General features: G+C 40.0%; 1 protein-coding gene and 1 pseudogene across 2 annotated transcripts; one reads left to right on the forward strand and one right to left on the reverse strand.

The window, feature by feature from the left end:
- Nucleotides 1-638: 638 nt before the first annotated feature.
- LOC143577159 (GDSL esterase/lipase At4g01130-like) lies at nucleotides 639-10,657 on the reverse strand (annotated as a pseudogene). The gene is made up of 5 exons (XR_013143069.1): nucleotides 10,576-10,657; nucleotides 2,974-3,183; nucleotides 2,730-2,887; nucleotides 2,321-2,590; nucleotides 639-1,858 (listed from the first exon to the last, which is right to left on the reverse strand). The product of XR_013143069.1 is annotated as a GDSL esterase/lipase At4g01130-like (transcript).
- On the forward strand, nucleotides 641-1,465 carry LOC143577158 (uncharacterized). Its single transcript, XM_077061079.1, has one exon. It carries the CDS (start codon nucleotides 641-643, stop codon nucleotides 1,463-1,465), a length of 825 nt encoding a protein of 274 aa, XP_076917194.1.
- Nucleotides 10,658-25,779: the final 15,122 nt, after the last annotated feature.

Genomic DNA, 25,779 nt, shown 5'->3' on the forward strand with positions numbered 1-25,779 from the left:
TTTTATGATTTTGAAGCTCTCATCAAAGTGAAAGTAAACCATATGTCACTAATTATTCATATCAATATTATAATTATTCTGTTAAAGATTAACAAAAAATGCATTTGCTTACACTAATTTCCCAACGTATAAAGGATCTATTTTAAGAAGGATTCTCAGCAGCTCCTCTAAAATATTTGTGGTGTGAGGTAAGGTGTGTATGAAGGATCTATTTTAAGAAGTGTCTTTGAAATGAGCAAAAGACTCGGTCGAAGTAAACGTCACCCTCTCAAACTCTACTAGACATTTCATTTTTCATATTTTCCACAATCATAGGAACAACCAAAACGTCCCAACGTCTTCGAGAATACTTCGAAAAACATCAAAACATTCATCTCTCATTTCATATTATTTCATTGTCATCTGAGTGTCCATTCATACCACCTAACAAAAATTCACGAGATCACACAACCAAGATCTTGTTCAGACGCTTTTCTAGATTTCATATTAAGATTCGCACGAAAAAGAGAAAAAAAAGATGTCCATATGACGGACTTTGGGAAAACAACGATTGGTATTGATGTTGATGGGGTCTAAAACATACTTCATCATCAAGTTTGTGATTATTTATTATTTATGTTCGTTTCTTGTAACACAAGCGATGACTAATGACGATCAATCATTGGATGATTTTCATCGACCATTGGATGGTTTTCTTCAAGATCATGCGAAGAAATCAATGCCTGAAGCTCCAAAAGTGGGTAAGTTGTATAACGTTTCTCTACCCTCAAATTTCACAGGAATGCAAGTTTCGGTTGTCCACCTACGCAGCTCGACTGTTTGGGCTACTGGAGCTAATTTGGGTCATTTTCGGGTCCCTCCAAGGACAGTCCCCAAGCCGAATGTTACATCCTTAGATATAGTCTTTTCGAATTTAGGAAATTGGTCATCTTATTATTACAATATACCAAATTACACTTTTGTTACCCCGATTCTCGGTTTCGGTGCCTACGGTGAAACCTACGTGAGAGGTCAAGACGGTCATCTCACATCTTCAGTTACACAAATAGAGCTACCTCTCATCAAACCGATTATGGTTAATTTTCCTTCAATGTGGCTCCCTCATGGGAAATGTGTCAAGTTTTACTCTAATGGGATGACTAAAATAACCAACATGTCGTTGTCTCGCACATGTGAAGTGTGGGGCCAAGGGTACTTCGCGATCATGGTACAGGCCCCACCTTCTTCACACCAGATATGGAAGCTTTGGGTGGTCGGAATTGGTGTTGGGAGCATTGGATTCTTCTTGTGCGGATTAGTTTTATTTAAGGTAATTAGATTTGTCGAAAAGAGAAAAATTCAGAAAATGGAGAAAGAATCCGAAAAAAGCGAGGTTTTGGATACAAAATATGTTGGTCATAGTAGAATGCCTTGTGCTTTTGGGATAAGAACACAACCTGTTCTTGAAAATGATTATTTTCCTTAGAACTTTTGTAACCTTTTATGATTAAAAACACCTATAGTGTAACTTGTTATTAGCATACTCTCAAAAAATGAAAATTTTCATTATTGAATTTACTCATTGCCTTTATTGACTCGGTTTATTTACCGAGTAAATTAACCAAAATTGACCTATGAACAATTGATCTCGAAAGGTGGTCGGTGAAGTCGCCACTAAGGATGGCATCAGTGACTATCTTGTTTGCAGCCTCGGTGGCGTGGATTCCATCCCAACTAACATAGTTTTCGGGGTCTTCACAAGCTGATGCGGTCAGATTTTGACCGTCTATAACCTTTGTGTTCCCACAAAACACTTGTGGGTTAAAATTATAGGGATCGCCGCCATTTCCACAACATGCTAATGGACCATACTTCAAACCTACATTGAGGTACACACTTTAAAAATCCGTACCATGAGATATAATGTTGGAATTTGCAAATTTTAGCAACAATTTATAAGAGTTATATGCTACATGCGCATCCTATTGTTTTTACTGAATATATCTTTACTCTACTAAATCAGTCACATCATCTCTCTACTTCTACTCATAAAGGATAATACTTTTACTCATAGAGGATACGCTCAATAGTATACAAAGGGTAAAAGTGCAAGATTTTGATGTAAAAAAAGGCATACCCCACAATAGGGTGTCCCCCACTAACTGGTTCCAGAGCCAAAATGAGGGAAGTAAATCAAAATTTGATGTTTAAGGTATATATGTCTAAACGCTAGACTCTGGGTCTCAACTTGACCCGACCCTTTTGAAGTTGTGCTACACATACTTATTTTGAAATGTTACTCAACCCGTTTGGCCCACCCATTGTAATGAACTAGTCGTACCATGAGATGTAGGATGTTGAAAAAGCTCTAGCAACACTTTGTGAGAATCAGCATAGATGACTTGGGCATCAAATAGCTCTTGTCTCGTTTGATTAAGAACGTCACGAAGCATATTATTGTAGTCAAATACAACATTATTGTACGAGATCAAACACCCAAATTCATCAATATCGTCATCGCCATGAGGGATTGAACCAAAAATGAAGGGTAACATCCAATAGGTGCCAAATTTAGTACAAAAAACGCACGCCCTCCTAACGCGTACAAATCCTGAATAAAAAAATTTCAACAAAAAGTTTTCATAACATGCTAAAACATAATAATTGTATAATAAATCTTGTTACCCCAACTAGGCTCAATACCCTTATTATCTAGGATAAAGTCTATCTATACAATTGTTAATACTTGCCTTAATCGAGTTAACGATTCCAGAAATGATTTCCGGAAGTCTCTCTTTGACTCCGGTGATGCCAATTTTCGCTAAATCGGATGTGAAATCGTTCTGACCGATGTAAAATGTATAGAGTGATTTCCCAAACACATCAGGTGGAGGAAGATTAGTTGGCCCTATAAATGTAACCAAAGCACAAAATGTGACAACAATTACATTTTAAAACTTAACTTTAAAGTTTTAAACATGTATATATTAATACCTTGGGAGTAAAGACTATCTACTTGAGCCTTAAAGTGTTTCAATTGGTCGACTTGAATTGGCAATGCAAATGGGCTGAGTCCAGATACAAACAATGATGTTTGCGGAAGTCGAACCGTAGAGGCTAACGTTGCGAAATTTGCACCGTGAGTATAATCCGACCCGATCGATTTCAAATACGGGCTCAAAAATGGAATTCCAATTCTTTCAGCTTCATCAAAATAATAATAACATCAACTTAACAAAAGTTTTAACTTTTAAATGGTAACGATTATTAATAACAAATTAATTAGTTTCTTATTAGACATCTTTTCTATAATATAGTTGTCGTTCTAAAAGAAAATATATACCTAGGAAATACAAAAGTTTTAAATAATAACAATTTTAATAACAAATAAAATAGCTACTTACTAGATAGTTTTTTTTAATAATATAGTTTTCGTTTTAAACAAAATATATATACCTATGAACAATAATTAGCTACTTACTAGATAGTTTTTTTTTAATAATATAGCTGTCGTTCTAAACAAAATATATATACCTATGAACAATAATTAGCTACTTACTAGATAGTTTTTTTTTAATAATATAGCTGTCGTTCTAAACAAAATATATATACCTATGAACAATAATTAGCTACTTACGTACCGTAATGAACAAGAAAGAAACCGACCAAATTCGCGTAAAGTCAGTGCCTTTTGTTTTAGTTCCAGTAGCAACGCAATGAAAACCGACCAACTGCCATTTTTGTTTTTAGTCCGGGTATCGTAAGAGACCGACTGAATTCACGTTTACTTATCATCTCAACACTCGAGACCGACAACGTTTGAGTTTTACCACCATCCAGATTTTACTGACCCGCCCGGCACAACGCGCTGGGTAAATTCCTAGTTATAAATATCATCTCTCTGTTACTCATTCACATTATGTTAGATATTAAATAGTAGAGGGGGTCAATAGTAAAAAGATCATATTATGGGGGTTGTAAGTGTAATTAGAATTTGTACTTAAACAGCGTATTGATTTGAGAGTTTTAACTCTTCTTCTTCTTTGTTCTTCTTCTTCTACAATTCTTTAGCTTGATCTGACAGTTCTTTAGCTTCCGGCCGGCCGGCAGCGCAACGCCGTATGGTGGTGACGCCCGCGATAACGGCGGTAATGTTTTTCTTTTCTTTTTTTAGTCTTCCAGTAAAGATTCTGATATGGTGATTCACATCTAGGATGAGTATCATTACAGAACTGTTAAATTATTTAAAAACTTGAAGGAACCCTTGAAAACTAACGTTTTTTATAAAAAAAATATTGTATGTTAATGTTATTTGAGTGTAGCTTTATCATTTTTTATATCTATATTTACAATTTCAATTTTGAAAATTAGTTTTTATACATATCTATGTTTTGTTTTACACTTATGTAAATTTGTTCGTACATAAATTTTACACATATATAAACTTGTGATTAATATATGTAATCAAAAAATTTTATATAAAATATGATAAAACTACTCTTAAATAATGTTAATATATAAAAAAAATTAAAAAAAAATTGGTTGTTTAGAGTTCCTAATAGTTCTTAACTTTTTTAGAGTTCTTAAATAATACTAACCCCATCTTTATGTATCATTTTCAACTAGATCTACAAGTTCTATCATTCTTTTAGCTAGATCTACAACTTCTAAGGTTAGATCTACAATTTTCTAACTCGATCTATAACTTATAATGTTATATCTAACTTATAATGTTAGATCTATTATGTTTTTTAACTAGATCTACAACTTTTAAATTTAGATCTATCATTTTTTTAATCAGATCTACTACTTCTAAAGGTTAGATATAAAATTAAAAAAATCAGTTATTTGTATAAAAAGTAATATAAAATAAATTTGTTTAAAAATAAAATAAATATAAAATTTCTAAACTATAACTTTTGTTGATACAGGGTAGAAACGTATATCAGTTAAGAAAAAAAAAACTATTCTAAGTATTAAGTGTTGTATGATAAATTTATTAAAGTTAACAAGTAAAATCGTCAAATTGATTAAATAAAGAAAAAAGGCAATATAAACCAATGTTTTAAAAACCGGTATTTTACTTGTATCGGATTGGGCTTAAAAATTGTACAACCGGTTGAGCCGAGTTATACCGGAAGGTTCAACCGGTTGAATAGTTTACTTTATAATTTCCTATAAATGTAACTTAAATCCAAAAATAACCAAAAAATAAATGATTCCATAATAAAAACAATCCAAAAATTAATTCATATTAAAAAAATAACGCAAAATCATTCAATTTTTAAAAAGTAGTCCTAAATTTTACACATTTGAATGCTAATTGTTGGGTTAAAAGTAATTTTGAAAAAATATGGACCGTAAATATCAAAAATTTCTCGAACATAAAACCGGATTGCCGGTAAAAACCGGTATTTTAGACAAAAACCGCCGGTACGATGTTCTGGCAAACCGGCCAAAAATACCGGACTCAAAATACCGGCCTGCTGTGCGAAATCCGGTTTAACCGGTTCTACCGGCCGGTTTGAACCGGTTTTTAAAACACTGATATAAACATTAACGTTTAAAGAGAAAACAATATTATTGTTAAGAAACTACCTAATAAGCAATAACACTATTAAAGTTTAAGAGAAAAAAGAAAAAAAAAATGGATGGTCCAATCACATGTTACGTAGCACAATACTGATACCGATCCCAAAATTTGAAATATTTGGTATCAGTGCGTATACCGAACTAGTCTTTAATGCAAAATACAGAATATACTGGTACCTCAAAACTTGGTACCAAATTTTGTTTATCCCTGTAACATAATGTGACTCACTCTTGATTCATTTAAACCAGGTGATGATACTATTCTTAGGGATGTAAACGACCCGAACCAGACAAAACCTTTTCCGTGTTTATTCGTTAAGCTTTTGTCGTATAAACAGATAGTTCACGAACACTCTATCGAACGAATATTCATGTCCATGTTCATTCATTAATAAATTGAGTTTGCTCGTGTCCGTTTATGTCCTTTTAATAATATTGTAAACGAACACTAATTGACAAACGAACGCATCAATGGAAACTAATGGACAAACGAACATAAACGACTCTAACGGACAAACGAGCATTAATGATTACATATCAATTCAAAAGTAATAATCATAAAGCTACACAAGTTCACCCACAAATCCGGAATTACACCACATGATATCAGAAAAATAAAATAAAATAAACACTTAACATATAGTATAATGTTAAGTATTAAATAGTAGAGGGGGTCAATAGTAATAATATCATATTACGAGGGTTGTAAGTTTAATTAATATTTATACTTAAACAATGTATCGTTGAATGAAAAGGTAGCTGTTGGTTTGAGAGATTCTCTCTTTCTTCTTCTGTATTCTTCTTCTTCTACAATTCTTTAGCTCAATTATTGTTTATATCGTAACAATCATTGTTGCTTATAATTATCTTTACGAATTTAAAATTATTGAAGTTTCAGGATGTTGTGATTCGTTTGTGTATTAAAGTTGTAACATGATTGGATGTGCACTTGTATGTTAGAATTTTAAGAATAAGCAAATAGTACCGGGTATTTGATCTAACGAGATTACTTTCTGGTCAATGTGAAAAAAGTGAGTTATCTTCAAGTTGGTTGCTCATCTCATTCATATGTAAATTTGCATTACTGGTTATTTGGTTCCACTTTAGGAGGATATGGTACCTCGAACACGAATATATCTTTTTATTTGACATTCAATTTTATGTCATTTTATTGTGAACTCTGAATATACAATTAGGATTCATCTAATTTTAAATATACTTTCTTTACTTCTCTTTTTAATCTACTTTTCGATGTTAAGAAGCGATCCGCCGCAACGTGGCGTTGGCATGTTGGTAATTTCCATTATATTAGGCCGTCACGTGTAGGTGACCGGGTTAAACCTATTGAGCCATGAAATTCATTAATGATGTAATGAGTTTATGGGGTTACAATTGGGCTTTATTTTGGTAATTACTTGTTGGCCAAGTTAGGGTTTCCCTATAAATACATAGTCATGTTAGGGTTAATGTATAAGTGAAAGGGATTATTATATTCAAGTTTTGTGCTAGTTTCTTGATTATAATATACGTGAGTTTACCCTAAATATTGTGTGCTCGTTTGTGTTTTCGTTATCAATTTGTTCTTAAATTGGTATTAGAGCACACAATATTAAGGGTAAATTCATGTATTATTATAATCAAGACGACATTGCCACTAGTAATATATTTTTTATTTTAAAATTAGTGTTGGTATCAAAACGAATCTAGCGATAGTATCATACACTTTGACGGATTCATATTTTTGCCAATTGCATGCATTAAGCCAACGGCTTCATCACAGAAAGAGACGATGATTCACAAACAATCTATACGTGTATCTGTGTTGTATCGATGTTTTCTTCTTTTCTTGTTTCTTTAATTAATTAATAATAGAAGCTACCCCTCCATCAATCCACAATCACCCCTTCCGACGATATTATAAAATTATTATTATTTAAATTGAAAACTCTGACCTATTGAAATTATGAGAATTGAAATATAATATAAATTATTAAATAATAAAGACATTATATCATCATCATAGTATTCAAAAATATCATATAACATAATAATAGGTGTTTTAAAAATCGGTTCAAACCGGCCGGTTGAACCGGATTTCGCACAGCAGGCCGATATTTTGAGCCCGGTATTTTTGGCCGGTTTACTAAAACATCGCACGGGTGGTTTTTTTCTAAAATACCGGTTATTCCGGCAAAACGGTTTTAAGTCCGAGGAATTTTTTATATTTGTGGCCCATATTTCTTCAAAATTACTTTTAAGCAAACAATTAACATTCAAACGTGTAAACTTTAGGTCTTTTTTTTTAAATTGAGTGCATTTGTGTATTATCACCATCACATACCTCCCAATCACGTCACCTAGATCTCGACAACATCATCACTAACCAACATAGGTGGGACAAAAAGTTCCCTTAGGACTTCACCACCAGCTACCCCTCCCATTAATAGCTTGGAAGAAAAATGAACATTTGACTTCCTAGTAGGACCCGGTAGTGAGTCATAAGCTTTCTGGTTGGTGTTGAAGACTCCCGATACTCCCAACCATACTCCTTCCTGTGTTTCTAATTTTTTATAGTATTGTGGTCTCCTTCGTCAATTTATCCACGGAGGAGGCCACAATACTGAAGAAAATGAGAAAGACAAGAGTATGGCTGGGAGTACAGGTAGTCTTCATCGACAACCCATTAGCTTATGACTCACAACCGGGTCCTACTAGGAAGTCAAATGTTCATTTTTCTTGCAAGCTTTTAATGGGAGGGGTGGCAGCCGGTGGTGAAGTCCTAAGGGATCTGAATTTCCATCTATGTTGGTTAGATGATGTTGTCGAGATCTAGGTGACTTGTGATTGGGGGGGGGGGGGTATGCTATGTGATGATGTTATGTCGAAATCTAGGATATTTATTTTCTCACCCTTCTATTAAGCATGCTTTGGAAAAAGTTGTGCATAATTACACAAATGAGTAAATTACTTTGTTTTTGCAAAATTTCTCCATGGTTAGAAGCCACCACTCAACTGATATATTCTATATTAAATTCTTTTCTTATATTATTATTAGAAAATATAAAAACATGTCTAATAAACTGTTGGATTAGATTATATATGTCAATGATTCTGTTTGAGTTCATTTTTTATTCAAGCTTGAACTCGGTTCCTGAGCAACTTCTCAAGCTCTATATTTGAGCCTTTTTAAAGTACTCTTGACCAAAACGAACTAAGTCATGCCAAGTATGGCATTGAGAAACATGGAGATTACTATACTACTGAATAAAGAAAACATGTCATGATATAAAAATATATGAACTGAATTTAGGTTAGTTCTGACTATGGGACAATGAGATTCATGCTAAGTACCCCATTTAGTTATCATTAAAATGCTTGCTTAATATTTCAAGAGAAATATGATTTTTGAAGATGAAAAGTCGTTTGTTTGACCTCAAAAGTCAAACTCAAATGTAAACGGATTTTCTTTTCTAGCCCATATATGCAGAACTATACATGAAAACGGGAATGATAAGCCTGCCACTAGATTCGTGTTCGAGGAGCAACAAATGTGTGGATTATATTTCAATCAGTCTCCTGTAAAGGCAATTTTATATCATTTTCTATTTGAATTATAAATATTTCCTTTTTTTATTTTTTTATGGTTAAATATCATATATTTAATATTTCCTATGTTCTTAAAATGTACTTATAGATAATGCATTAATTTTGATAACTTAAATGTCTAAATTCTTAATACATAATTTGTAGGAGGTTTTATGCATAGCATATGTCTTGTGACACTTTTAAATTTGATCAGTTTCTTCCTTTATTAGTCTTCATGTTACATAATTTATAAACACATAAATTTAAAAATTTGGGTAGCATACAGATGTGGATCAATTGTGTGAGAAAATTATACATGCAGGTAAAAAGAATTATGCAACCGAGTTTAAAGCTTTTAAGAAAGGGTAATTTGGAAAGATAGCAAGAGAATAAGTTGTACATTCTCCGTAACAAAACATTTAAATTTTACGAAACACAAATACAGTGAAATGAACTCTCGCCAACATAGATGTATAAGGAGGTTGAAGGATGAAAAGGGTAGTTTGGTCATATAAGATATTATGGAAATAGGAATAAATTGTGGCAATTTTGACTTTTCAGTCAAATTTGACTCTCAAGGTCAAAGTTGACTTATGGAACACAGATATCTGAAACTTAATTGAATGATTGTATTCCTTCTATTTAAGCGTCGGATTCACTACCTGGCTTGATTTTGACAGCTGATGTAGTATTTGCTTAGGGTGTTACATCTAGAGGTTGATGATGACATTGAGGACGATGTAAACATTGATTGAGATGACAATTAAGCCACAAATATATTTAGATGTTGAGTGACGAAAATACCCTTAAATGGTTTAGATTTGACGGCTTTAACCCAACCTTCAAAGGCACGGTGCGGTAAGCACTTGATGAGTCCCTCTAGCGGAGGTCTTAGATTCAAACCCCTTTGTTTTCTGCTTTAACCACCTTGAAGACAACTTCTAAGTTTACCATATAAAAAAACAACTTTAACCCATTCGTTTTCTTTTTAAGAGCATTTTCATCACCTAGCGTGTCTTTTTTACCTAACTAATATAAGTGAAACTGGATACATACTTGAGGTGGCCTACTATAAGCACTACAACCGGATTCTCACCTAAATAATTTTGAATATTGATATATTGTAATATAAATTTATATATAATTCTATAGTTATTAGTTTCCATACATATTGTAATCAAATTCTTGTATCATAGCTAACTGCCTAACTCTTTGTATTTATTCCCTACTGTTGAATGAGAATGATCAATTTGGTTGCATATCTTTGTGTTCCTTCCATGTCTCGCAACATAATTTCAATATCCCGTTTATGCATTGAGAATAATGTAATGGTTCATTTTTTCGTTAAACTTGGTTATCAAATATTCTCGTACCAACACTCCCCTCCTCCGCATGACAAGTACTCTAGGAATGTATGACCTCCGACCGGCCTCACAACCTCAAGATTTTCTTTTACAATCATATAAGGCCTTCCTTTGGCATCATCGTCCAGGTCATCCATAATCTAAAGTTTTACAATATTTGACTTCTTTAGTTCCTTTTATTACCAATCTTCATGATTCTTGTAATTCATGTTGCATCAATAAAATCATAAACTTCCTTTTCACTGGTCACTTTTTACGATGGCTACACAAAATACACTTGGATTTACCCGCTTTAAAGGAAATCCGATTCTCTCAATATATTATCAGCTATCAAAATCTAGTCTAGAATTATTTTTTCAATGTAAATTTAAACAATTATTCTCGGATAACATGGGTGAATATATTATGCTTGCTTCCCATCTAGCTTCATGTGGAATTTCTCATCTCACATCCCCGCATCATACACCCGAAATCTTTCAAAGTCATCTACCCCTTCTCCTCCTAATCCCGCCTCACTATTCAATTATATCCAGCTCAAATAATATCCTCCAAAACAATCTCTCATGCCCATTACGACCATACCCGGCCAATTCCGCTCAGTGGCGAAGTTTGAACGAAAATATTGGGGGGTGGGGCGAACTTAAGTTGTATGGACAATTTTCATAAACGAGGGGGTCGGGCTCAAATTTCCAGCAGCAAACAGGTAAATTTACACTACGTACGCAAATTTTCGGCCACTGTGGGGAAAAACAGGGCGCGGGGCACCCCTACCCTCAATAAGATCCGCCCCTGATCCCTCTACAACACCCACACCTCTTTAACAACACCTGACCAACTTCTTTCTTCAAACAATAACAATTTTAATTCCCTACCTCACACCAGTAGAGTCAGTAAACCAAATCCCAAATATCATAATGACACTTTCGTCCTTTACAATGCTACTTCTGCTCATCCTAACGAACCTACAAATGTTACTCAAGCACTTAAAAGTCCGCTTCGGCGGAAGGCCATGCAAGATGAATTTGATGCTTTACAATGAAATCATACTTGGTCTCTTGTTCCACCCGAATCCGCCCACAACCTCATTGGTTGTAAATGGGCTTCCAAACTAAACTTAAACCCGATGGAATGGTCGATTGCTTAAAGGCTCGTTTAGTGGCTAACAAAAAAAAGTTACTGTATATTAGTGGTTAATTATTTGAATATTCAATGACATGAATAAATGTTTCAGTTAGTTGTTGGTTATTTGTGTAAGTTGTGTTACAAGAGCATGAGCTAGTAACTGGGTTGATAAAAAAAAGGCTTGAAGTTGCTTGATTGGGCTAAAGGTAGTTGATACCGAGGGCAATATAAGAGTGTGCATGGGTCAGTTTTTGTTAAACACATGAGACCTGCACATACCTTGCTAACCTATGAAAGCTAACAAAACTAAGGGTGTGCATAGGTCGGTTTTTTTGTTTTCACAATGGGTTTGGTTCGGTTTCGGTTAAGATTTAGGCTTGTAACTTTTGGACCGAGAAAGATGACCCGAAATAATGAACTTGGGCTTGAAACTTTAGGCCTGTTTTTTATGTTAGCTAATAGTTAATTGATTATTACACAATTGGGACTGTGAGTAAGTATTTGGGCTGCACCATTTATTAAATTATTTGTAAATTACTTAACATCGAAAGAATAATAATAATCCATAGACACAATAACAAAAGTTGGTTTATTTCGGTTTTTATGGGAGTGTCCCCTATTGTCGGGCTTAGGGACACCGGGTTTGTTGCTAGGCAGGCCGTGTTAAAGGCAGAAGCAGGAAAAATTGCTAAGCACGAGAAGGCGTGTGTTGAGAATCAACACGCCTTCATTTCTTTTGCTTTTGATACATTTGGGTCTCTTGCCCCCGATGCTGTTACGTTTCTAAATAGAGTTCAGCGGGTCGTGCACAGTAACTCAACGACGCCGAAGAACGATAATTTTATTTTCATTAGGATCGGTTTTGTCATTCAAAAGGGGGTGGCGGCGCAACTTGTTGCCCGCTTACCTGCCTTTTTATTGTAATTGAATCCTTTTATTTGAAATGAAATATGAACTAATGGAACTCAATTCATTATTTGAAAGATATATATCATCACTTAAACTAAAACTGAAACCGAACCGGAAATTAGTTCGTCATACTCAAACTAACCAATCCATCATTTACATTTTTAAGGTATTTGAAACATTTGGGCTGTGAAGTTAAATACATGAGGAACTATATTTTGTGAAATATAGTTTTATACATAGAACTGACACAAAAGATTTATTATTTCATAAGCTTTGAGCATCTTATGTTTCATGGAATTTTTGAGGTCAAAGTCAAATTATATTCTTTCCAGGTTCTAATTTATTTGAATTATTTTTAAAACCAAGTATCAAAAACTGCTTCAAGTTATATTACTTGTAATCATCATAAAATTGTTGAACAACTAAAGTAAACATTTGAATTTTGAAGTTTTATGTTAAATATACACTCTTTTTTTTTGCTTAAGTTTTATGTTTAATATACTAAAACTGCTACTTATGAAGATTATTTTCTAAAAAACTTTATAGGAATCTAAGCTAAGTATTTAAGTTGAAGAGGTTACATCCTATACAACGGGACCAAGAGTCACGTCAACGACGGATGAACCAAGGACCACGTTCCATACATATGAACTAAATACAAAACCATGCGGGTTTGTAACGATATTAGTAAACATGGTCGAATTTTAAAAGCCCGTCGTATACCATTTGTCACACACAACCGGTAAGTACAAATATGTATTATCATTTGGGCATCGGTTATCTCCACCAGTTTCATATGCCCGTTAGCTTGTTAAAAATGGTTGTTGTAATTCTCATGTGCATTTGTTACTAAAACAAAAAAAAATACATAAGCATAAATGGAAATATAAATTCAAAAAAATGTTTACAGGTATTGTTCGTTAAATGGATATGTGTTTTAAGACTTTCAGTCACGTTATCAAATACCCCTTCCGGTAATATTCGAATGCGATTTAATATTCCATCCCTCATGCAAGAACTTTAAGAGATTAAACGTGAAACTTGTGTTAGAGCATTCTCATCCCATTATTCATCTATATCTCTATGATTACACTAAAAAACAATACATTTATCTCTTTTGTTTATTTAAATAATATTTTTTATACCTTTATCATTACAGTTTTCTCTCTCCTCTCCTCTTCTCAACCAATCCAACAAATATTAAAAAATAAATATGGGTAAACAATGTTTTCCAAATTTACAAAAAAATCACTACATTTCTCTATCCACCCTATAATTTACACTCACAATCACTCAAACCTCATCCTATAATTTACAAACTCCTCAAATTAAATTATAGGAGATGGGATGAGAATGCTATTAATATCAATATTAAGTTATTAACAAAACTTTAAATATTTGTGCTATACATAAAAACTAAAAAGGTTGTATTGCACTATATGTTAGTTTAACACCTAGATCTATACACATAGACAAAGCCCTATGCTTCAACGTATCAGAAACTGACACGTAACCTGACACCACGTGATACATCTACGTGCCACATGGGCCCACACGAAGATCCGAGGAAAGTCGTACTGATGACGTGTACGTCTAGATCTGTGAGCTGGATTATGGTAATGGGTTTGTAGGCCCATCTTGCTCTCTTTTATTTAGCGTGACCCGGTTACTCAGTGGACACGTCAATGGGCTGGACCACATATTAAACCGACATCAGCACTGATGGGGCCCACATTATGCTTTTACTTTCGTGGCTAAATCTTGGCTGTCGATCTTATATATTATCTAGACAAGGTCCCATGTGAACGTGAAGACAATGCTTGGTTGTTGCAAATGTTTATTTACTGGTTTGTCCTTGTTTGTGTCAAGTTTTACCTATGTAATCTTGCATCTAAAGTAAACAAACACCGACTATACACTAACAGCATATGTTTTAGTTTTTTTTTTTATTTAAGCATAATCACCGGAAATTTTACAAAACCCGTTAATATCCTGTTAACCAATTAGATCGGATATATTGCAACATGAGAGGTAGTTTGTATGTCGCTCTTAGTTGGTCTAGATGTGTACTACCGTCTATATATCTGAGTAATATCATCGCAGAAGATATATAAACTTTCATGTGAAGTTCTTGTAGACATATTCAAGTATTCATCATATACGTTGTAAACTGTCTTGTATGCTAATAATGCGGTGAAAGGCCTTGCACGCCAAGAGACTCTAAAAAATGAAAATTGTCTTTCCATATCAACTATTTGCGTTAGATGAAAATCGACCCTTGATATACTTTAAAGATGAATCTTGCATTGTATGTCGCAGCACTATATTGAGCATTTTCAAGACGATCATGAGAACTTCTCGATCTTTATCAAGACATGTTCTTTTATTTACTGAACTAACCACATCGGAAAAAAGAAAGAACACAGGTTGAGATTTTGTTGCTAAAAGGCAAGTACTGTTACGCTCATTAATACTAGTTGAGGACTCATACGAGCTAGAAGATAGGTGTTTGATTCATTTATGATAGATAAGTATAGAGAATATACCGGGTGTGGTTGTATGAAAAATCTTTTGATATATAAAAAAGTTGTATAGAGGTATTGGTTTAAAGAAAAATAACCTTTGTCGAAGAGTGGGCTCAAGTTCCTTAACATTTCTCGGCTCCTCTCTCTTTCACAATTCACATAAAAGCATTGAATAGTCCCTAAATTCCACATTTATGTAAATTGCAACAATGAAGAAACACTAAGTGACCCGGTACAGATTATAGATAATCTGGGGGTTAAGTAATGTTTCCCACGGATGAGATCTAGCTGAGAAGGCTGTTCTTCAGGAGACCTGCAAAACAAACACCGTAAGCTCGTCACTGAGAAGGGGAGGGGTTCCTCCTTGTGACCACCCTCCGGCGTGAGAATCAGACTAGGTTGCTCTGAATATAAGTGTATATTAAGAGATTGCTAGATAACTGGATAGCAGATGATCTTACCATTCCAAGATGTTGGAGTATTTATAGCCGAAGGTAGGTTTCCTAGAAGGTACAGCCGGCTGAATAGTATTCCTGTTCTACCAACAGTGGACTATGCACAGGCCATACTGGTTGGTGGGTAGGTTACGGCCAACAGTAACAAAGTCGGCTGCACTATTCCACCAACTGTAGACTATGCACGTCCCACCTACTGTGGATTGTACGCAGGCCATGCTGGTTGGTGAATAGGTTACGGCCAACAGTAACACTATTCCACCAACTGTAGGCTGCGCATGCCCCACAGTAAGGGTTGGTGAGTAGGCAGCGGCTAATAGTGACAAACAGTACTAGAGGGTGCTCCTCCTCGCACTGTTGTCGGTGAGCTGTCACCCTGTGATTGGCTCATGGGCTGTTCTGGTCAGATCGTCTGTCCTATCCATACCTTGGTAGGTATAGTACAAAAGATCTTTCAGAATCATAGACTGGCTCATTTAGGCGGGATTGTTCCCGCCTTGCTCATTCCTTCATGTGACTACTGAAGTATCTAGTGTCTTGTGCGTGTAGCCCTGCTGTCTGCGGGTAGCCTTCCCTGATGGCTTGTATCCGCAACTGCGGGAACAGGCGGGGTACTTTACCATTGGGAGGCTTTCCCTGCGTGTACAGCTTGCGTACTGCGCGTAAGGTTCTCTGAGCATGGTGGGTCCTGCGGGAGCAGATGGACTTTGCGCAGACGTCCCTGTTCAAGGTTAGTCTTGCGGGACCAACTGGGCTCTGCTGGGACCTACCTCTTCAAGTCCCCCCAGTCCAATGTTCTTCTCATGAATGTTCAATAAAGTGAGGTGAACTTTTGGACTTTAAGCAAGGGGTTTTGAAAAGGTTTTTAGTATTAAGGTTCTCCGTGGGGATTCTTCCCGCGGATTTCCTAATGTCACTTGCAAAAATTCCTGATTTTTTTGCTTGATCTTTGGGTATGATGCGGGTAGGTATGTAACCTTCTCGCAAGTCAGGAGCGTTGAGTCTCACTTGTGTGGATTCTCCTTGAGGTTTTAGTGGTTTTGAACATAGTGATCAATTATGTTTAAACCACCAATTCCATCCTGGAGCCTCAAACAATGTAGTTCTCGACGTTCCCGCTATGCGGGGATGTTATTTCCGTTTCCACAAGCATTGCCCAAAAGATCCTTCTTGGTTTCAATTCCCTGCGGAGCGCTAGGTATGTGAAGGGTTTTGCCTTAACACTGTACCCGCGCTCGTCTTACAGTTACTTTACTTTCAAGGTACCCCTGGCGTCAATTCCCTGCGGGTGCTAGGTATGTGAAGGGTTTTGCCTTAACACTGTACCCGCACCCGCCTTATAGTTACTTTGTTGCCGGGGTTTTCTTGGCTTCAATTCCCTGCGGGTGCTAGGTATGTGAAGGGTTTTGCCTTAACACTGTACCCGCATCCGTCTTATGGTTACTTGGTTGCCAAGGTAAGGGGTATTTTCCCGCTTACTTTTGAATCTTTTTGAATTTTGAATTTTGAAATTCGAAAGGTTGGTAAGGATAAGAACAGTCCAAACATCTGAAACGTCGTGCGACGGTTTCTTCTGACTGTGTCAGGACGTGCAGGAAGTTATGGTGACGTGACAGTACATGGTCATTCCAGACGCTTTTTCAGGCGCGTGGGCGCGATTTTTCGGGCGCGTGGCCGCGAAATTACTGGCACGCGTCCTTTTGACAGCTGTTGCCAGGTTGCTTTTTGCCACGCGTCATAGTTTCATTGCACCTTCAATTTCTCTCTCCTCCGCATTAAATTCACCGCATTAATTGCGATTAGTATATAGAGGGGGTGGAGGATCCTTTCCAATTCATACTTTCACATTTTCTCTTCATCTTTACAGCGATTTCCGGTGAATACTCTAATTAGTCGAGCATTCCCCTGAAATCGTTTTCTTCTTCCTTTTGCAAGATGTCTTCACATGATTTCGAGCCTACGACCGATGATAGGAGTACTGCTGGCGAGTGCCAGTGTGCTCTGCCCGGCGATCAGTACCGGTATGTTATTAGGAAGTTCATGCTCGATCCTCTCGAGCCTGAGTTTCCTGAATCCCACCAGACCGTGTACGATGCCCCCAGAGGCAAGATCGGGGTTTATGCAGCATTCTTTGTCTATGGGAATCTTAGGTTCCCATTGACAAAGTTTGTTTACCGTGTCCTTGAGAGGCACGGTGTTCATTTGACCGAGCTGCACCCTATGGCGGTCGCCAAGATTCGCCACTTCGAGTGGGTGTGCCGGATTCTGGGCATCGAGCCCCATGTGGACCGCCTGATGACCTTCTATACTTGGAGGTGCATCCAGGGGTGGTACACCCTGACAACCCGGATCAAGGGTTTGAAGATTTGCGCGACCGAGCGCAGTCTCCGATCGTGGAAGCAGGAGTTCTTCTACATTTCTGCCCGCGCCGTCCCCATTGCCATGAAGTTTAAAAATGGCCAAGCAATTCCGAGCCACCACGCCACCAACTACCAGGAGGCGGAATGGTTTGCGAAAATATCCCGGGTCCAATCTCCGGTTTACCGGTTTGCGGAGTCCGGGATGGTGATGCTGGGGATGAGCCGGGTATGGAAGGAGGCGTCTCAGGTTCCCATCCTTCTCGAATACGGTTTGAACTCTACTCCTTATGGTATGTCTTGTCTTTCTTGCTGATATGAGTTTGTCTTCTAACTGTTTCTTTTCTTTCAGAGGGGAACAATTTGGAGTCGCTCCTGTACCCGCGGGAAGCTGACGATCCTGTGCGGATGGGTACTCGTGCTCTTGATGAGAACGAGTTGCCCATCCTGGAGCAAACAGCGGATCGGTTTGTGGAGGTTTATCCGCTGGGCCACGAGATCCTGAGCCACCGGCGGCCAGGTAAGGCGTTATTCTCTCCTCCACCCCTCAGTGCTGTACCCGCTGCTGGAATTCCTTACACCCTGTCTTCTTCTGAGGAATCCGCAGATGGTCCTTCGTTAGTGCGGAAGAAGCGGGCTGCCGGCGGGAAATGGAAGGAGAAGGCGGCCTCCACAGCCGATCCAGTGCTCCTATCCGACACTGAGTCAGATAGTGAAGGGGCGGGGGGGAAGCCTGGTGGTGAGAAGACCACTGTTCCGGAGGCTACGACTGTTACCTCTGGAGAACCAATGACGACGACGGTGACCGGCATCAAGAGACCGGCTCCATCGGGTTCGTCCCCGCCCGTCCGTACGTTCAAGCTGAAGAAACCCTGTAAGTACAACTCTCTTAGCTTTTATCTTCGTAGTTTGATCTTCAAGTCTTTTTAACACTTTTCTTCTTTACGCAGGTGTGGATGTTGGCGCATTCCAGGGTGAGGGGCCGAGTACTACCTCTCCGCCAATGACGGTAGGCTTGGTCAGCCTACCTGAGGCGTCGACCCAGGCGCCTGCGCCTGCTTCCGCTGGTTCAGTTGCTCATTCTGAGCCGACTGTTCCAGCCGAGATAACGTCACCGCCGGCTGTGAGTGCGATTTTTACAGCATCCTTCACAGAGCCGGCGGTTACTTTTGCCGCGGATTCTGCGGCAGCGACCGCGGCGGCGACTACGGCGGCTGCTACCATGCCCCCGTCATCGGCAACGACGGCCGGTCCTTCAGGTACGCGTGGGGCTTCTCGCATCTTTCCGCCACCTTCCCATCTGCCTGACCTCTTGGATGGATTTCCATTGGGTTCAGGTGATGGGTTTGGCGGCTATCGGCCTGTAATTGACCCTACAGGTGCGTAGGGTTCCTTTGGCCCTTTTTTACTTATATATTTTATCATCTTTTCCTAACTGCTTTTTGTTTTCTGCAGTTTCGGATTCCAATGAAGTGTATGTTCCTCGATGGAACATACGCCGAGGAACAACCCTTCGTACCCCTGTGGAGTGCGTGGAATGGGCTCGCCACGCTGCTCCCCATGGTGCGTTGGGGGAAGCCATGGCTAGCTACCAGGAGGGTAGGCTAACCAACGAGCTTCGAGTTCTCCAGGCCCGGATGCAGCCGCGCGTCGAGCTGCTTTGTCGTGAAAATGACAAGTTGAAAGCAGCTCATGCCAAAGAAGTATCCCAAGCGCGGGCTCTTCGGGAGGAGAACCAAAAGCTGTCCGCAGCTGCTGCGGAGAAAGAGAAGGCCTTCAAGGCCCTCGAGGTTGAGGTTCAAGCGCGACTCGAGGCCCGCTCCAAGGCTGCCCAAGCTGTTAACGAACAGCTTCGGCTAGCTAAGGAGACTGCGTGGAACGCGACCGAGAGGGCCACCAAGGCTGAAGCCGTTGCTGAGCCTTTACGCGTGGAGAACGAGGAGCTCAAGGCCAAATTAGAGGCTCTCCAACGCGCTCATGATGCCTTGGCGATGGAAGATGCCAAGAAGCTCCAGGAGATCTTGGACCAGAGGGGCGTGCTTGACCATACAGAGCGGAAGCTTAAGGGCGTCGAAGAGGCTGCCGCAAAGGAAGTGCTACTTGCCAACCTTAACAAAAGCGAAGCCGAACGCGCCTGCACCCAAGCTCAAGCCGCCCTTAAAGAAGCTCTGGTTGCCAAGGAATGGCTTCTTCGAGAAGCGTTGTCTCAGGTAAGTCTTTCATGTCTTCACGCTTTTCTTTGTAGATAGGGTGTTGACACTTGTATATTTTCTTATGCAGGTTGTGCATCGGGTCTTTTCAGAGACGTCTTACGACGATGCAATGAGCGCAGCCCTCAACGCTTCTCACGAGGATGGGGAACGGGTCGGCTTCTTGCTTGGTCTAGGGTTTGTTGAGAAAGGCGTCCCGCCATCCAACTTCCCTTTGTACAATGTAGATACTGAATCCATATACGACCAAGCAGTAAATCAATACGCCGCCTTCCCGCATCCGGTGGTGGAGAAGGTGAATGAAATTGCTGCTGCTGATGACGGGTTACCTATCCTTAAGGCTTTTCTTGAACAACCACGCTCTACTGACGGCGCTGGTCCAAGTGGAAGTGGCCCTGAAGCCTGATCCTGAAGATCCCTTCCCGCTACTAGGATAGATTTAGTTTGTATAGATTTACTTTCTTGTAGGCGGGTAGTTACCCGGCCATTCTTGTAACGAATATTTATGAAATGTAAATCTTTGCGCGGCTAAGACCGCTTGATTCATTGGATTCCTTGCTTTATAAACGTTATATGACTTACATACTTAAGTTTAAATTAGCAATTTTCCAAGTGTTTAGAATAAGTTAACCTTTGAACGTGGTAGATAGGTGTGAAGTTTTGCTTCATTTTCCGTGATTGTGCGGGTAGGACCGTCACTTGCACGTAGTAGGATGGCTAAACTTTACCATCTGACCTGCGTGTAGGTTTACCTTATTTGAGGATAAGTTAACCTTTGAACGTGGTAGATAATAGGTGTGAAGTTTTGCTTCCTCTTTCGTGATTGTGCGGGTATGACCGTCACTTGCACTTAGTAGGATGGCTAAACTTTACCCATATCTGACCTGCGTGTAGGTTTTCCTTATTATTATTATTATTTTTTTTTTTTTTTTTTTTTTTTGGATAACCTTTGAACGTGGTAGATGAAATGTTGAAGTTTTGCTTCTTTGTTCGTGATTGTGCGGGTAGGACCGTCACTTGCACTTACAAGGATGGCTAAACTTTACTTACATCATACCTGCGTGTAGGTTTCCCTTAACGTTGTGTTTATGCGGGTTTTGCCGCCTTACACACGTAACGACTTACTTCTCCCCGTTTATGCGGTAAATACCGGCACTAGCGGGAAGTTCATAAGGATAAAGGTAAACACATTATGAAAGGAGAATCATTTCCATTAGAAGTGGCTCTAGGCCTTTTCTTTACAAGTTTTGGAATTGATCTACATATAACATTTGCGTAATTGAGCTCCATTCCATGTTCTTGGGATGGGAGTGCCATCGAGCCTTTCGAGCCGGTATGCGCCCTTTCCCAGGACTTCTTTGATAATGTATGGCCCTTCCCAAACCGGGGCCAGCTTTCCCGGGCGCTCTTGGTTTGAAGCCTCGTTGTTACGCAGTATGTAGTCTCCTATCTTGAAGTTGCAGAGTTTTACCCGCGTGTTGTAGTACTTTTGCATTTGTCGTTTGTAGTTCTCTTCACGCACTGCGGCTAAGTCTCTGCGTTCCTTGGCTAGCATAAGGTCTAACCGTCTTTCCGCATCATTGTCTTCTGGCTGGATCAAGACCCTTGGTGAGGGTAAACCAATTTCGACTGGGACCATGGCTTCAGTGCCATAAGTGAGACTGAACGGGGTTTCTCCCGTACTGGCCTTTTTCAGCGTTCTGTTTGCCCAAAGGACGTGCGGAAGCTCGTCCACCCAGCCGGATCTGTGTTTCAAGAGTCTTTTCTTTATGCCATCGACGATGCTCTTGTTTGCTCTTTCCACCTCACCATTACCTTGCGGGTGTGCCACTGAGGTAAAGGTGTGGGTGATTTGAAGTTCTTTTAGCCACTGTTGTAGCTTCTTGTCAGCAAAGTTGGTGCCGTTATCGCTCACTAAATTCTGTGGAAGTCCAAAACGACAAATAATAAATTCCCAAATAAATTTTTTGATATGTTTTGCGGTTGTTTGGGCTAAAGGTTTTGCTTCTATCCACTTGGTGAAGTAGTCGATGGCTACCACTAGGAACTGAACATTTCCTGCTGCCGTGGGAAATGGGCCTGTCACATCGATGGCCCATTTCTGAAATGGCCATGAAGAAGTGACCGGAACAAGTTCATTCTTCGGGCGGTGCGTGTTGGGTGCGTAAAGCTGGCAAGACCTGCATTTTCTGATGTATGCCAGTGCATCCGTATGCATCCCCGGCCAAAAGTATCCCGCGTTGTTTAGCTTGGCTACAACAGCGCGGGGACCTGCGTGTACCCCACAGATGCCTTCGTGTACTTCCCTTAGGAGGTAATCAGCATCTTGGTTGTCCACGCATCTTAAGAGTGGGCCAAGAAAGTTACGTCTGTAAAGGATGTCATTGATAAGTTGATAATTTAGTGCTTTATAGCGTAGTTTTCTTGCCTGTGTTTTTTACTCCGGTAGTGTTCCTGCTGCAAGGTAATTTATTATCGGTGTCATCCACGTTTCTGTACCGGTTTGGATGACACAAATTTCCTTGTGCGGGACTGATGGTGCTTCGAGGAGTTCAATGCGGATGTCCTTTCCCAAATGGGTGAAGGCTAGTGACGCAAGCTTGCTTAACGCATCCGCAGATTTGTTTTCGCTGCGCTTGACGTGTATGACTTTACAATCATTAAAATCACGCATGAGGGTTTTTGCCTGGGCGAGGTACAGGGCCATTGTGTCGTTCACAGCCGTGTACGTCCCATTTATTTGGTTGGCCACCAGCATGGAATCCACGTGGGCTTCCAAGTTTTTCACTCCCATCTTACGCGCAATTCTCAAACCGGCCAAGAATGCTTCGTATTCGGCTTCGTTATTCGTACTTGGAAAATCCAACCGAATAGCGTAAGTATATTCTTGGCCTGCTGGGTTGGTTAATTTTAACCCTGCGCCTGAACCCTCGTTACTGGCGGCTCCATCAGTGTAGAGTCGCCAGACATCATTGATGTCCTGTGCTGGGGAGGGTTGAGCCTCCTCCTGGCACTCTTTCTCCCGCGAAGCGGGGACTTCTGCAATAAAATCGGCAAGGACCTGGCCTTTTATGGCTGGTCTTGGCTTGTACTTAATTGCATATTCTCCCAATTCAATTGCCCATTTGGCTAGACGTCCCGATAATTCGGGTTTGCCTAGAACGTTTGAGAGTTTGAAGTTGGTGAGAATGGTAATTGGGTGACCCTGGAAATATCGTCTTAACCTGCGTGAAGCGTGTATAAGTGCTAAGACTAATTTTTCGAGGGTAGAGTACCGGGTTTCTACGTCTGTTAGTACACGGCTAACATAATAGATTGGCATCTGGATGCCCTTTCGTTCTACTAGCAGGACTGCCCCGGTTGCTCTATCTGTTGCGGAAAGGTATAGGATTAACTCCTCTCCTGCTTGTGGTGCTGTAAGTGTTGGAAGTTCGATCAAGCGTGACCGAATCTCCTGAAAAGCTGCTTCCGCTTCTGGAGTCCAGCGGAAGTGCGTTTTCTTCAAGCAGTTTCTCAATGTTGACACGAAAGGAAACGACTTATCCGCATGGTTTGCCAAGAAGCGATTAAGTGCGACTAGTCGTCCATTCAGTGTCTGAGCCTGTTTGATGGTGGTAGGTGATTCCATTTTAACAATGGCTTCGACCTTTTCAGGGTTCGCTCTGAAGCCATCTTTAGTAACAATGACTCCCAAGAACTTCCCTTCTTCCATCCCAAATGAACACTTGCTCGGGTTGAGCTTCATGTTTATTTTTCGGAGCGTGTTGAAAGTTTCTTCAATGTCTTTCAACATCGCTTCTGGCTCGAGGCTTTTGATGACCAAATCATCCATATAGACTTCCAAGTTTCTCCCGATTTGGGCATGAAACTCTTTGTCCATTAGTCGTTGGTACGTGGACCCTGCATTCTTAAGTCCGAATGGCATCATTTTATAACAAAATGTACCATCGGGCGTCCGAAATGCGGTTTTGTCCTGGTCATCTATGGCCATGTGGATTTGGTGGTACCCCTTATACGCATCCAAGAAGCATTTAAGGCGAAATGGTGCCAACGAATCCACCTTGAGATCAATTTCTGGTAACGGATAACAATCTTTGGGGCATGCTTTGTTCAAATCTTTGAAATCTATGCACATGCACCATTGTTTGTCATTCTTCGGTACCATTACGGGATTTGCAACCCATGTTTGATATCTACTAACGCGTACGATGCCTGCGTCAAGGAGTTCCTTGACTTGGGTTCTACACGCGTTAGTTTGTTCAGGCCCCATTACTCTGCGCTTTTGTACGACTGGCGTAACAGCCGGATCGCACTTGAGCTTATGCTCCGCCTTACTTCGGGGTACACCAGTCATGTCAGCTGGTGCCCACGCAAAGATGTCAGCGTTTTTCTGCAGTAAGCGTTTGAGTAATGTGCGGGTGGGATCAACGATTGTTGGTCCAATGGTAACGGCCTGGTCGGGGTATTTGCCATTGAAGGCCCATTTTTCCGGTTTAGTGATGGTTGGTTTAGCCTTTTTCGGTTTGGGTTTAGATGAGACAGATGCAATGCATACCTGGGGAATGCCAGAGATCATCGCTACACCCTCAGCTGTTGGCCATCCCATCATGCCGTGGACTGAAGATACCACGGCATTGAATCTTGCCATCCCGTCTCTTCCGAATAGGATGTCGTACGTGTGATGTGGCTTTTTCATCACGACAAAATCCACGTCTTCTGTGCGTGAATGATTCCCATCAGTAAGAGTAACGGGGAAAGATAGGATACCCAGGGGGGTTTCTGTACTGCCGTCAAACCCTTCCATTGAAGCGTAGACCGTTTCCAAGCGTTCTTTATCTTCATCATCCAGCTTATCAAAGAACTGCCTGTACATCACTGTCGACGAAGCGCCGTTGTCAGCAAGAGTACGGGAAGTGATGTAATGCCCCAGCTGGCTTCTGATGACGATGGGGCCTTCTTTGCTGGGGCCTCCTGGCACTCGCGGGAAGCGCACCTCAGCTTCCTTCCACGCGCATGGTTCTGTCACTCGCCTTTTTCTTCCTTTGACCTTAACATGAACCATGTTGATGCTGATGTCGACGGGCTTCCGTCCGTTACCTCTGTACCGGTTGTCATTCCTTCCTCCCTTCCTGATTGATGCCACGAGATGTGCAAGTCTTCCATCCTTGACAAATGTCTCAATAATATCCTTCAAGGATGTGCACTCTTCAGTACCATGACCCTTTGTCCCGTGGAAATCACAGGATTTGCTTTGATCCGCATTAGGTTTCTGCCGGATCAATGGGGCTTTTGGCCATGGCAATTTTTCCGTGGCAAATATCTCCGTGACGCTCTTCGTGAGTGGCGTCCACCGGTGTTTTCGGTTTGAAGGGTGTGTGTTATCCCTTCCGCCAACAAGAGGGCGAGAGCTGGATGAGGTGTCAAAGTTTACCCTTGACTGCCAAATACCTAGCCTCCTCTTTTTGTTCTGCCGGGCGATCCGGACATTGTTCTCTCTTGTCCTCTGCGTGTAGAGGTGTGTACTCTGGGGAAGATCCCTTCCCAGTTGCTTTTCCGTCTCGGCAAAGCGCTTTGCCGCCGTCATGATGGCATCCCAAGTTGATGGCATGCCATCCTTACCCGTCAATGTGCGGATAAGTTCTGGGTATTCGGCGCCTTGGATGAAGGCGGCGCGAACCAGA

Source organism: Bidens hawaiensis, unplaced genomic scaffold (genome assembly GCF_021521415.1).
Source record: "Bidens hawaiensis isolate Kalapana, Puna unplaced genomic scaffold, B.hawaiensis_p1.1 tig00028477_1, whole genome shotgun sequence".
Lineage (NCBI taxonomy): Eukaryota > Viridiplantae > Streptophyta > Magnoliopsida > Asterales > Asteraceae > Bidens > Bidens hawaiensis.

Bases quoted from the DNA above. Each gene is read 5' to 3' on its own strand.
- LOC143577158 (XM_077061079.1), top strand. From the start codon at position 641: ATGACTAATGACGATCAATCATTGGATGATTTTCATCGACCATTGGAT.